Source organism: Electrona antarctica, assembly GCF_951216825.1.
Source record: "Electrona antarctica genome assembly, chromosome: 7".
Lineage (NCBI taxonomy): Eukaryota > Metazoa > Chordata > Actinopteri > Myctophiformes > Myctophidae > Electrona > Electrona antarctica.
Genome location: NC_136812.1, coordinates 19565636 through 19579890, shown reverse-complemented (window position 1 = coordinate 19579890; position 14255 = coordinate 19565636). Strand labels below are relative to the sequence as shown.

Below are 14255 nucleotides of genomic sequence, written 5' to 3'. Positions count from 1 at the left end.
CCGAAGGCCTCTGGAACTTTCCAGTGTTTTCACATCATATTCTGGAAAATAAAAGGATGCTGTGTGATGTGTCTCTGCTCACAAGAACAGAATAACAAGTCTTCATTTCTAGAGAGCTGCTCGGCTAGTTGTCCGCATATAAAAGGCTCCGTTAACACTTCAACAGTCACAGTCACTTCAACAAAGACCAGACTTAAGACTCAAGCGAGGACATAATAGCAATGTCCCCAGATCAATTCCGACTGGAGACTCATATCCTTCCCCCTCTCTGCCCAATGTAAAAACGGAAGGCACACTTAAATGAGTGCTTGGAATTAAGGAACAAGCAAAAAGGAGAGCAAGTAAGACACAAGGAGATGTAACAAAGAGAGCAAAGACAGCAAGTGAGAGAGAGATGAATTGAATTGGAAGAGAGAGAAAGAGATACGAGAGATTTGATCCCTGCTGTGTCTGAGGTTCTGCCAAGAGGAAGTCACTGATGGCTTGGTGCCACAGGAATGAGCATTGACTGGTTCACCGAATCACCGGGACACGTCTCAATGGTCTAATCCTCGCCTTCTTCCGTCGCACACACTTTTTTCAGCCATCTGAAAACAAGCTCCAGCTAACTCTTGACAAGCCACAGAAGGAAAAGGAAAATAGAAATCACATGATAGCGGGGTCCAATCAGCTTGTGGGAGGGCCCGTCAATCTGAGTGTGTGATACGCTGGCAGGGTGTGCCCAAACAGTGTGGGAGACCAAAGGAAAAAAATTGAGATGCAGCAAACCAAAAACAAGGAAGGCGGTCTTGTGAATTGGATTACCGTAAACCAGTGATGTGAGTGGCACCACTTTGTGTGTTAGGGGTGTGTACTGTGTACGCATGAACAAACTGGGGTCAGGCGTGTGCGTATACATGCTCTGTGGGAAGGGATGTGATGTGGCTGTTGACGTAAGCTGATGTTTCAGTTCTGAAGAAATTACACAATCATCTCTTCTACACAATACATGCTTTGATTAGGCAAATGTTATATAGAATTCTAAGGAATAGCTTCTTCTGCCTCAGTTTACTAGTAATACATGCAAATAAATTACATATATTGAAACTAATAATTTAACAAGCCCTCGATTAAAAGATCTGATATTTTGCAAATATGTATACCATGTTAGGCTTACCTTGTGTTACTTTGCTAAATTACAAAGAGGTATTTACTTTTTTTTTTTTTTTTTTACAACTTGTAATAAGGGTCTACTTTACAGCATAATTACAGCCTTATAAAGTCTATACTTCTACAAAACATTTTCATAATAAAAAACAATACCTCCCCACTCAGTGGGGAACAGGGAATTAAGTTGCCTTTTCTCAAAGAGGTCAGTGATATGTGAAGCAACTAATGAAGATAATACAGGCAATATTTTACAGACAATATTTTGACTCATTTATACATTTAGAGTACAAGTGGATTGTAGATTGGACAATTAGCATTATACAACCGGTCGTTTAAAGGAAGCAATCTGATTGGTTGAAATAACCATCTAGCCTTTGCTTAAAACGAGCATGATGGAACACCTAATCAAAACATAAAAATCAGCTGTGATGAGTCTCGCTGCTCTCCCAGGCTGGGTTGCTAGACTAGCGATTTCCTTTGTTTTTCTAAATTTGTATTTGTTTTTGTTTTAGTGAATATCTTAGTTATAATGAATTTGAGTTGACATGTTTTTTTTAGGGTAACTGTTGTATAATTACAATAATACACTCGAGGTTGTGCTTTACCGTCATTAATGGTACTTCTGCGCTGCCTACAGAACTCACCCATCGCTATTGGTGTGCCATTAATGCCACAAAGCACACCCTCTCGTGTAATATTGCGTACTTTTAACATACCTTTTAAAAGTCTCTGACTGGCAAACTTTCTACTCTATCCACAACACTTGCTCTTTGAAGGCTAGCTCCAAGGGCAGCTCATCACCTCAAATAACCTTCCTTTGTCTCGTTGGTGGCGCACACGCACGCACACGCACGCAACTGCAAGGACACATACACACACACACACACACACCTGTGGTCAGCATGACGTGCCTGATCTGCGAGACTCAGAAGGGTCAGTGCCAGTAAGTGGCTGCCTCTTAGAAGAGAGCCAAATGTGATCCCTCTGAACTTAAAATCCCCGTCTTAAACGATCTTATTGAATGTATTGAATATGGTTGCCAAGCTGGAGAGCGTGAACTTCTCCAAACAAAAGTCTTCAAAAGAGCAGCACTTAGCCAACAATATCATTTTCATAGGAATAAGGTGTTCCCATAAATAAGGAGAAATATTACCGACATCATTGCAATATTCATTGAGGAGTTCTGACTGAACAAGGTTCAATTTCGTTTGTGGAAATCAAATAGACACCTGATAAGTGTGTGTACAGTACCTGCATTAAATAAACAACCTGTCTGTCTCTTGCGATAACTCGGAATACATTTCTCTGATCAAGAGATCAACCTTATGAAAGGAAACATTATGATGAGCTATTGTAATACTAACAGCACCCCTCCTATGCTTGCATATTCCTTCATTCTCACAGTTGCTCATCATTCATTCATTCATTCACTGCGCCGTTGCTCATCCACTTCCAGGAAAGCCCACGCCTGACTCTGGGGGACTGAAAAGATATACTGATAAGACTCTTGACATACTGTATACCTTGGTATATGACATGTATGTAACAATCAAATATGTACAACAACAACAACTGCCTCCCCCCAGCTCTAAACAATGGACTCATGGGGAGCGCTTCTAATGAATGGCTCATTTGCAGAGTGGAAAACCACATCAACGCTGTCATGGTGTGCTGCGTACTTTGGACTATCCATTGAAAAACAGTGTGACACGTTTAGACCACTGACGAAGCCAATTCCAGGAAAATGTGTGTGGCGAAGGAATAAATGGCCATATCATGGTTGAAATGGAGAAAGCAGCTTATCTATCTGTAATAGATAGGGCCTATCAAATTGACTTGAAATTGACTTAGTAAGCCGTGCACCTTTGATGTCATCGGATTAATATAGATTCCGTTCCCATTCTGCTTTGTCTCGTCTTATGAATGGAAGCAATTTAAAAGACAACAAAGTAACAGACAATATTCTGCTTATACCAGAGAATATCAACATCACAGCATAATAGCTGAATGCAAGAGACACAAAAGCTCCATTATGAAGGGTCCAGCTATCAGGTTCTAGCACTTACTGGAAAACACCAGGCAGTGAGGCAGACAACTATCTGTCATATTTCCTGGGAATGTGAGTCTGGAAGGCACAGTGGATGACAAAGTGTTTAGCCTGCTAGCTAGATAGGCTAGCAGGCCAGCTGAGAAAATGAACAGGGCCGTTCTGGACACCCAATTCTTAAAATACTGGGCTAAACCCCTTGGAAAAAAAGATATATGTTTTTATTGAAATGAGCAGCTTTGTTAAGACATTTTTACACAATTAAAAGTTTGAATGTACTGTATTGTAATAATAAAGAAGGGACCTGCTCCAGCAAACTAGTTCAGGTCTTATGAGGCCATAAACCAGGTGTGGTGGAAAGCAAGGCATAGGCTATGGAGGAAGATAGTGATGAAAATATAAGGAAGTATTTTCAGAATTCATTCAAGGAAGTAAAACAAATAATTGACACCATATGTGACTCAATTCTAGGGAAACTCATCCAAAGTTATCCTGTGATAAAGAAGATAACCCACCCATTTGAATGAGTATTTTGTTTAAGTCACTAGCATGGCATCTCAAACGAAGTTTTTTACAGTTATATAAGAACAAAAAGTCTTAACAAAATAGACTTTATTAAACAGTTATAATTTAGTTTTTCTATTCTTTTTTATCTTCACACAGCTTAATATAAGAAAATAGTTAGAAAACGGTGTCAATACCTTGGGAAGTGGTCGTCCCAGCTGTGAATATAACTTAGTCCAAAACTGCATGAGAGACATGGGTCCAAACACTGTGGTGTGGTGGGGCAAATACACACACAGATTTCACCTTGAATGCCTCAAAGCGACAGTTCCTTCCATGTGTCGGTCAAAGTGTTATTATTCACCTGACAGCTGATGTGTTTCCACCCAAACAGCCCTTGCAAAGCTCCTCTTTAGTCCAACACACATCTGTTTCTACCACAGGTAAGGATAGACAACTCTCGTCCTCTCCCTCTCTCCCTCTCTTGTACACACACACACACAACCGGCACCCTAAAACACACTTCCTGCTATGCCAGGAGAGACAGGTATTTGCATAGAAGGTTTAGTCATATTGATTGTGGACTAGTTCCTCAGCGCTCAACAAAAAAAGGTGCTTGGGAGAGTGAGTGAGCGCAGCAGAGGAGGCGAGGGGAGGGAAGGGGAGGGGAGAGGAGGGAGGGAGGGGGAGGAGCTTTCAGGAAATGATGCTTTTGTTGGTAAGTGACTAGAGTTACTGGCAGTCAGGCCCCTTTTACTGTACATGGTGTAACTCAACCGCATTTATAGTGTAAACAGCAGTGCGCTCTGGACCTGGACGCTGCTCACACCCAGCCGCTTACCGCTCTGTTTAATGACGCTCTATTTAATGATCATTATATTTAGAGACTGACTGCATGTCTTACTTCAGCCCGTGCCTTTTGTCTTTCTGTCTGGTTGTCTGCAGTGTCAGTTTTCAAGGCTACCGATCTGGACAACATTATGACTTGCTTAACTGCTGTTGTAATGGTTCACAGCAGCTTTTATTGATCGACTTGTGCTGAGCTAGCTACGTTAGCCCAAAAGTCATCAAAGCTGATTAGAGGGATGGCTAACATGACAGCTAATTAGCTAATTGGGAGAGGAAATCAATTATGAGAACGTATGATACAGCGGTTGACACCAGTGTCTCCTGGCATGTGGCAACTGTATATATAAAAAAAACGAAAACGGCATCATTAAAAAAACGAAAAAAAAACTAGGCCTATTTTTTTAAGGCGTTTCCAGCCATTGGTCGTCTTCACATACTCACACAAATGAACAACCTGTCATTCTTCAGAGTTGTAACTAACACCCTCCCCCCCATCAACAACAACGAAGGGCAGAAATACATTCTGGGAATCTAATGGGGAAATGGTTACTTTCAATAAACCCAGGAGGCTATTCTTTCAGACACAGTGATGCAATCATGCAACACTAGCTTTTCAGACAGAGATGGCAAAATGTTAATGGAAAAAGAGCCAGACATAAGTCAGAAAATCATGCAGTCTAATCACAGAGATCACGTGATTTATCAGATTTGGGGGGTGAAGAGGGGTCCATTTGCACAAACCGCTTCCAGGAATATATGATATCAACTCCAGGACGGTAAAGACACTGCAATGTCCATCTCTACTGGACTGATCTCTACTGGACTGAGGAGGAGAGACAGACGCAGAGACGGAGTGGCGCCTGTCCATGGTGTCATCATGGTATGAGTGGGAATCCTAGGCCAGTATGAGCGGAATTGTGTGTGTGTGTGTGTGTGTGCACGCACACACGCTCGCTCAAGTCTATGACAAGCAAGAAGACTGAATCTACAAAAGCCACACACACACACACACACACACACACACACCTTGCATCACAGTTGCGCTTCACTTCAATAGCAAATATTAAACTTTCTGAATTATAGTACCTGCATCCGATCAGAGAAACAAGTCATTAGCTCCGTGTTGGTCATAAGTTTCCATCACTTCATGATGAGAGAAACATGTCCTGTTTACAAAGCAGTCTGATTAATGTCACTGTAGTAAACTAGCAAAATGAATTAAGCTTACAACGGCTGGGAGGAGCATCAAACATTTGGTTCCCTGATTTGGTTCCCAGAGATAAAGTAAAGTAATATTCTTAATGTGGAGACGAGTAATGACTGAGTAGAGAGAATATTACCTTTTCTAAGTGAGCAGTTCAACACTGCCCATCAGGCATGCACACTCACACACACAAGTTACAACATACCTGAGGCCTATACAGTTACCTTTTGAAATGTGGATCTTTGGCACCACACAAACTCGCAATATATAATCTAAATGTGAGTTTGAAAAAGGTAAAAAGACTCACAAGATAATCTACACTTATGCTATATCAGAGGCTCCCTCATTCCCAAAGGAAAAATGGTACTCATAAGAATCCTTTGCGATAATCTTTTCCTTCCTTGAATAAATGTAGGCCATCTAAATGATTAACCACTACTTCAAACAAGGAAATGGCCTAAAAAAGTTCATAGAGCGAAACAGACCACCATATGAAGATTGGCTTGCACGAGGCAAGGAGGATAATAAAACAGGACGGCAAGCTTTCATTTATTTTAGATGAAGTGGATTATTGAATCAGGCCACCTCTCACTTTCTGTTGCTACCTGAATGGACTGACCTCAATGGAAAACACTGAGACAAAAGACCTGGATCAATCTCCTAACATACCCCACTATGCCTGGCGTCCCTATTTTGGGACCAATAGCATGCCATGCGCTTAATTTATATAATCGAACGCAGTGAAAAGAGGCAATCTACAAACTCACAATGCATTGCAATCACACGATGCGTCACAATAGCTAATCTACGAACTCACAATGCATCGCAATCACATAGATCGGTTCTCATCATACAAACTTGTCAGGCTTAAGTGGTTAAGCAAAAAGAAATAGTGCACTGCCGACTATGAATAGAGCCAGCTCGTGGACTGGGTGTGAGATGAGAGAGAAAGGCGCATGTGAGGTACAGTGCTTGGGGTGTGTGTGTGTGTGTGTGTGTGTGTGTGTGCGCGCGCGCGCGCGCGCACACACACACACACACACACACACACACACACACGCATGCATTCGCTGTTGTTCACTGTGTGGTTAGCCAGAGCGGTTGCATTTTCTCTTCCAGTAAGTCATATTTTCATGAGGAAATGAATCAGGTTTCAGGGCACAGGACCATAAGTGACCCAACTCACACATGGACAGGTGGGCATGTGGGTTGGAGTGTGGCAGGTGCATGCATGCAAAATCATGTGTTTTTAATGTGGAAATGCCAACGAACACTGAAAGAAACTGCCTACGTATATCATATATAGTTCACACAGACCGGTCATGGTTACAAAGTTGAATAATTCTAATGCAAAAACACAAATGTTGTCTTATCAGAGCGAACATGTGCTGTGTGTTCCTGAACAATCCAAGGGTATCTCGATAAGTCGCCTAGTTTCCAAAAGGAATTGAAGAATGAATGTCAATGAATTGATTTTTAAAGTAAAATTAACGGTGCTTTTAATTTGAGAATTCCTTTGTGTATTACCCTACTTAATGTATAGTTTATATTCTGTATTGTTGAGGTATTTATGCATTATTATATTGTAAATTTGTGATTGACACAATTAATAACTGCAAAAAAGCTGACCTATTCACATCCACCTAGACAAGGCAAACGCTGATGAAGACCTGAGTAGCCGAAATGCGGTCGTTTGTCAGGCTGCTGCTGCAGTATATTAACACTTCCTGTGTCCAAGACGTCCACACAGACGTCCTGGGAATTACCGCTATGCCCGCTATGCCCGCGACGTCTGTGGACGTCTTTGAAAAGTCTTTCACTATTTTGAAAGTGTTGTGTGGGCACACAACGTGTTAAGGGGAAAAAAAGGAAACTTGAATTTTAAAAAATGTGGTCTCACTTCCTTCCTTCCAAGATCATCGGACTTCCTACACCCACTTTCCGATATGAGGGCATCACACGGCTAGCACTTTCGATATGAAATGACACTGATCATCCCCTGTATCACTTCTTTAACCTCATGCCATCTGGACAAAGATACAGAACCTTGCCATGGAAAAAGGTCAGTTTTAGTAGGAGTTTTGTTCCCTCAGCCATCGCGGCATTAAACAAACTGCTGATAGGATGGTTCTGTGGGGAGTGGGGACCTCATGTTTCTGTATAGAGGGTATGCGCATGCTTAAAGTGAATGGCACATCGAGTGGCAAAGCAACATGCAAAGTGAGTTTAACATTGTTTAACGTTGTTTAATGCAATCAGATAGGACTTTTCTGTTTGGATACATGTAAAGGCCAGAAAGTAGTTTTTGCCACTCAGTAGGCATTCCTGCATAACTTCCGGGTTTTATGATGATGTCATGCGCATACCCTCTATTGTCTGGGTGTTATGTGCTCTGTGTTGTTTTTGATATGGGTGTTTGAACATAGCCTGGTTAATAAACCAGACCGAATCAGCCGTTGGCAAAAAAAAGTTGCCTACCAGCGGATTACGGTCTGGCGAGGCTCAGTAGCACGCCTCTTTCCTACAGCAGAGAACAGGTCGGACCAATCGGGACACGGTATGCAATATAGGCGGGCTTTGGTACAGTGACGTTCAATGCTTGAGACTTTTGACTGACAGTAGCTCTGACCAATTGCGTCAAAGAGAAAATGTTCCCCGGGAAATGAAATCCAAGTGGAGCCAGCCCAGACTGATATACCGCGACAGTGTTGTGTGATATTAGTCTGGCTTATTAGCCAGGCTAGTTTGAACAGACTGTGAAGACGAATTAACCTGACTCCGCCAGATGGGGCAGCAGAGAGTACACTGGGTTCCCCCCTCCTGCTCCCATCTGGGAACTCTCAGGCAGACTTGATGCTCCGGCCACCAAACGGCCTGGCCAATCAGCGGCAGCTAGAGGTGGGATCAAGGCAGCACTGTGTATGCCTTGATCCCGCCTCTAGCTGCTGCTGATCGGCCAGGCCGTTTGAAATGTCCCCTTTAAGATCAGTTCTACCTAGTAGTCACACAGATGCCAATGTGTCCTTTGTGCCATTACAACACAGAGAGGCAAAGGAAGAGCTGCCCACTAGCTTATTCATCTGCCAGCTGATGGCTGATATACGACAAGCTGCTTTCCTTATGCTGCCCCCAATCCAAGTGGCTGGCTGATTAGATAACCTTAACTAGATTCAATCAAAGTTCTGTTAACCTTAACTAGATTCAATCAAAATGGGTTGATCCCAAAGGAAATCCCAGTATTTGAGTTGTGGGCAAAAACTATGGCTAGAGGGCTGAGGAAGAGAAGCGTTTGAAGGGAGGGGCTGAGAATGTAGAAGATTAGTCATGATGACCCTGTGCCTTACATTTTCTCTGCATGCCTGGCATGGTCTAGAGTGAGACCACCAGAACAGCTGAGAAAGCAAAACACACACACATACACACACACACACAGACACACACACACACACACGAGGAGGAAACTGAATACAATCAGGCATGCAGAGACACAGACATTTTCTCACTCACGTGCGCATACACACACGACAAGTACACTTCGTAACATTCCACATATCCATTGCCAGGAAACCAGCGAACCCGCTTTTAATACCCCCACCACTGATGAAAGAGCTAATTTAGACTAAACCACATGAAAAGGACAACTGGCAAGGCATGCCAGTCTAAATATGTAAAATGACAAATTGACACATCATGTAACACATAGTCCTGACTTACTTGTAAAGAAGAAGGCTATAGAGTAGACGCGCACACAGGCGCACTGTTCAGGCAGCCAGGCAAGCATAAAACTTGAATAGAAGACATGGAAAACTAGGGAAACCCCACATGAATCACTTATGCCACAGCAAGAACACACACGAGATGGGATTGACATATCATTGTCCTTACACGACAACCTCTTACTTGTGTATTTGGTCTTAAAACTTCCATCATCAATAAAGCCTAAAAAAGCTTGAGAGCTTGTTGATCGACTATTTTTGAGGAGCCACACCATCGTAAAACAAAGCATAAATCAGGCTCAAGTCTGATCACACATACAGCAAAAAAAGCCTGTGTACCGAGGCTTCACACACGGCAACCTCTGAGTCTCTGACAGTGCACACCCACAGTCAAGCTCAAACACGGCCCGGCAATAAACGATCACCACTCTCAATATCAGCAAACACCAGGAGACATTCACTGGCTGGCTTCTGCGCCAATCCAAAATTACTTCACGCTTCAGGACTTCACTTCCTGACCTACCGGCTAAACGTAAGAGCAGCACAGAGGTTCACAGGAGGCTACACCATTTATACATTGACCCACGTCTGGGTCAATGTATAACCCATTCACACGTCTGGACGCGGAATTGCAATGAACATTTTTGTTCAAGTTCATCTCTGTGCAGTTGTTCTCGTCTTTCTAGTCAAATACAGAATATATGACCAACTAAAATATTCTAAAATACAAAATATACAGTCAATATACGGTATGAAAAAAGAGAGAGAAAGATGAAGACGTGCTACATTTTGGGTAAGGTCTCATAGTTCAAGGGGAGGGTTTTAAACAATGACTTGTAGTAATAATAATAAACTATTTATAGAGCACTATATAGTTACATAGTGCTCTATTTATAGAGCACTATGTAAAGGAAGCAATAAGAGAATAAAGAAGACCAAAGTACAATCCCTGAGGGTTGCGTTCCCAATAATCTGCCTCGTCTCTTTTTTTAACAGGCACAGCACCATAAGTCACAACCTCAGAAACTGGGCCCTGCCTATATTACAGAATCTGTAATCACCCCCTTTTACCAGGTTAGGAAGGCTAAACATGAGAGGAATATTAATGGGCTGCTTAGTAACCCATGACTGCTCTTCTTTTACACTCTTCTATCAGAGTGTGTGCATGTGTTAATGTGGTTCTACAACAAGAGGCGATGCCCAGACACTCAACGTCTCATCCCAAAATAAGCTGCAGATGAGAAATGCACTGGTCTGTGACATTAGGATTAGCTCATTTTCATATGAAGCTCATTATATGCGGAATTGGCTGGGTCGACACAAAAGTGCAGAGAAATGGAAAATGCAAATGACAAGGGGATGACTATCCTAGCTCTTTATAGCTAGGATAGTCAGCTAAATAAAAACTGAAGAAAGGGGGTGGGCATTTCTTTTATCCCATTTTATTTCAGCAAACGTCCCCATCTAGAAATGTACGTCTTCTCTTAATTCGGTGTCCACATTTAAAACCACACACCTTTAATACAAATGACGGATGGAAATTAATTCACAAAAATAATACATAAATAATAAAATGAGATTGTTTCCTGTATCCTATCATTGTGCAAGGAAAGAGGAATGTAGCATAACAAAGAGAGGCCCTGGTGTTAAATAGAATGATCAGCAAAGAAGATGCAGAAGATGGACAGCTAAATTACAGTGTCTTATTAATGACACGCCTCAACAGAAACCGGCACAGGGAGCTCCTGTCTTTTGTCTAGCGGGTCTAGGCAACACTGGGGCTTTAATCATGGTCGCTCTACGGTACACTGATGAAAACATACAGAGGACAGGATGAAAGAAGAAAAAGAGTGGGCGGGACGGCAACTCCCTTAGCTAAGAGTGTGTGTGTGTGTGTGTGTGTGTGTGTGTGTGTATTGGGGGGGGTCACAGATGTAAAAAGACATGCGGGGAAGCAAATGCAAACAGCATGAAAGTGCATGGTGTGTGGGTGTACAGTACTGTATCTCACAGAGATGAAGGGTGTTTTCACACTCAGTCTATCACTCCCATTCCAGTGAACTCTGATCATTGGAATTCGTTGTGCATGTGTGCACACACACATTACTACTACCCCCCAAGCGTTACGCTGAAGGAAACAAAACAAAAATCTGGCTTTACCTGGGGGAAGTCTCCATTCCTTGCGAGGTTGAGGCCGGAGAAGTCCACATCGGGGAAGCCCGAGTACATGTCCATGTGCACATCCGGAGTGGTGGTGGTGCTGCTGCTGCTGTTCAAGTGGTATTGCCTAGGGAAAGGGCAGAGATACACAGCCAATAAAAAACTAGTGCTGGAAGAGGGAGGACAGTGTTGCAGCCCAGACAGCATGATAGCCATGTTCGCCTTGCAAACATGGCATAAAGACGGCATAACGACCGTTTTAGACCCAGCATTTCACACAAATTGATGGCCAGGCTTACAATGTCACATGACTCATCTCAGGTTTTAGAAATCCAGAAGTTTAGTTAGGACATAGACTACGCAGTGGGGCGTTTGTCATGTGTGAATGATTTTTTTTTCAACTTCAGAAGTAATTACACAACCTTCTGCAACCTCAGGCCAAAGAACCATCTGAAATCCTTCAGTCTCATGAAAATCATTTATTACATAAATGATCAAGGAATTTGATTAACGGAATCTCAGACCCCTGATATCCAGCCAAACATCAGAATGAACATGGAGTCTCTGTAAAGCTACAGTGTTTGTAAGTACATGATCAGAGATTCATTCAGAATATGAACATTGGGCAATAAGCAGCAAATACTAAAAGTCGACAGCCAAGGGAGAACATGACCGATAAGACCATTAACTATTTGGGTTAAATCTGTTCTCTGATCACAGTACAAATCTAAACAAAGGGTTACACACACAGTATGTATTAATGCTACCCAGGAAAAAAACGATGTTTTGAATTGTCTCTCAACATGCACACCTTAAGAATGTCCTTCCGGCACAAATGCAAAAGTGTAGCTGTGCTCCACATGGATGATAAAAAAAAACAATCCTAAAGCCCCAGGCCCTGTTGCCAAAGTAAAACCCAACCTTCTAGCCCTATCAGCCAATTGATCAAATAATTGATCATCAATAAACTAATCAAATGCAAACGAAACAAACAAATCAATTTAGTGATAATGTAAAGCTTGAAAATATGTGCAATTTGCTTGTCTTCGTTTCATATTAACAATGTAGATTTCTGTCTAATGGGTAAACATATTAAGCAATTTCAAGTTTCTTTACAGGTTCATCTCAATGTGAAGACCATTTGCCATTACCATTTTAAACCTTATTACCCTATTGTCCTACAATTGTATGGTCATTCATTAATAAAAAAGTACTCTGATTATTCGATTACTAAAAATAAAATAATCGTTAGTTTGTTGCAGTCCTACAAACAAAAGTCTGACATACTGGAGGAATGAAGGGTTAAAAGCCAGGTGCGCGTACAGTGAAAGAGCAAGAGAGAGAGAAACCACACAGAAGAGAGGAGTAAAAGTAAACAGGGGTAGCTCCTACCATTCTTGTGATTCCATGATCCAAGTAGACCACATTGCGTCAATATCAGCCATACTCCCTTGGTCCCACCTCTACAAATCCACAGACATTGCCTCACATATTCAAGCCACATGCTCTATAATATGGACAGTAGAGAGTGGAGACACACAGCATTCACTCTACTACCTAGGCTCAAAGTGTCACACTCCCATATCCACACCTTGGCAACACTTGCTTCTTTCACTCTCTTCCAGGAACAGAACAAACATTAGCATTTCCTAGGAACCTTGGGACGTTTTCACTTACTTCATGAGTCAAATACATAACCCGCCGAGCGTGCCATCATAAACTCATGTACTCTGATACAGTCAAAATGAAAGCAAAAGGAAAACTATGCCATTGCCATGATGGTGGACAGCACACCAGCCAACCTCACCTCCCCCACAAATCCTGTGTGATCAAGGCTCAGAAGGATTGAGCTTGGCTGTCAAGGATTTGGCTCAGAGTCCACTGGCCACTTGGCCAGCGATCAGGGGGAGGATGTTATTTAAGTTCAAGATAACCAATAGGGTGAGGGGGGCACCCAGGTTTTATACCACCTCTGATGTTATAAGACTGGGTGGAGAATGGGATACATATTTACATACAAATTTTATGATAGATGTACACACACAAATGCACGTTAAGGTGAACACGTTGTGCTGACTAATCCATTCAGAGGATGAAACAAACTGCCTGTGTGAGAACACAACGCTGCCGTGCATTCTCACGCAACGGACAAGCAGCAAGCAGGAGCAGAAAGGGGAGCATGGCAGCAAGATTACTGTAACTTCTCATATTAATCGCTTCGTCATTGATTCATTCCCACAAATAAGGAACCCTTATCAGTTCAAAAAGAGACAGCTTTCTTTTCATCTTTCAAAAAGAGACATCTTTCTTTTCATCTTTTCTTTTCATCAATCTTTCTTTTCGTTTCTAAATGTGGGATGATTCCATATTTCAAGGGTTGTATTCGATATGGCTTTATTGCTAAACTTTTTGCAAAGTTTAGCTCGGAAACAGGAGTGTGTTTTTCTGTAACCAATCAATCACATCGTCAGCGGACGGGTCCCATACCCTCTGGGCTATGAATGGGATCTCTGGACTCTACACAGTGCACAGTGCAGTGTAGAGGCAAGCAGAGAGAGAGGAAAACTTTTGCACCACTTCTATGTAGTGCATTTCTTATTTCTCTCCTCCAATGTTTTCAGAATTC

At 42.2% G+C, this 14255-nt stretch overlaps 1 protein-coding gene across 3 annotated transcripts in view; it reads right to left on the bottom strand.

The window, feature by feature from the left end:
- The window catches only part of sbno2b (strawberry notch homolog 2b), a 71608-nt gene that overhangs the window by 32880 nt on the left and 24473 nt on the right, over positions 1-14255 (bottom strand). For all 3 annotated transcript variants that reach the window (XM_079504882.1, XM_079504884.1, XM_079504883.1), the window contains exon 4: positions 11630-11756. In XM_079504882.1, coding sequence (XP_079361008.1) covers positions 11630-11756 — 127 coding nt within the window. The remainder of the gene's footprint in view (positions 1-11629; positions 11757-14255) is intronic.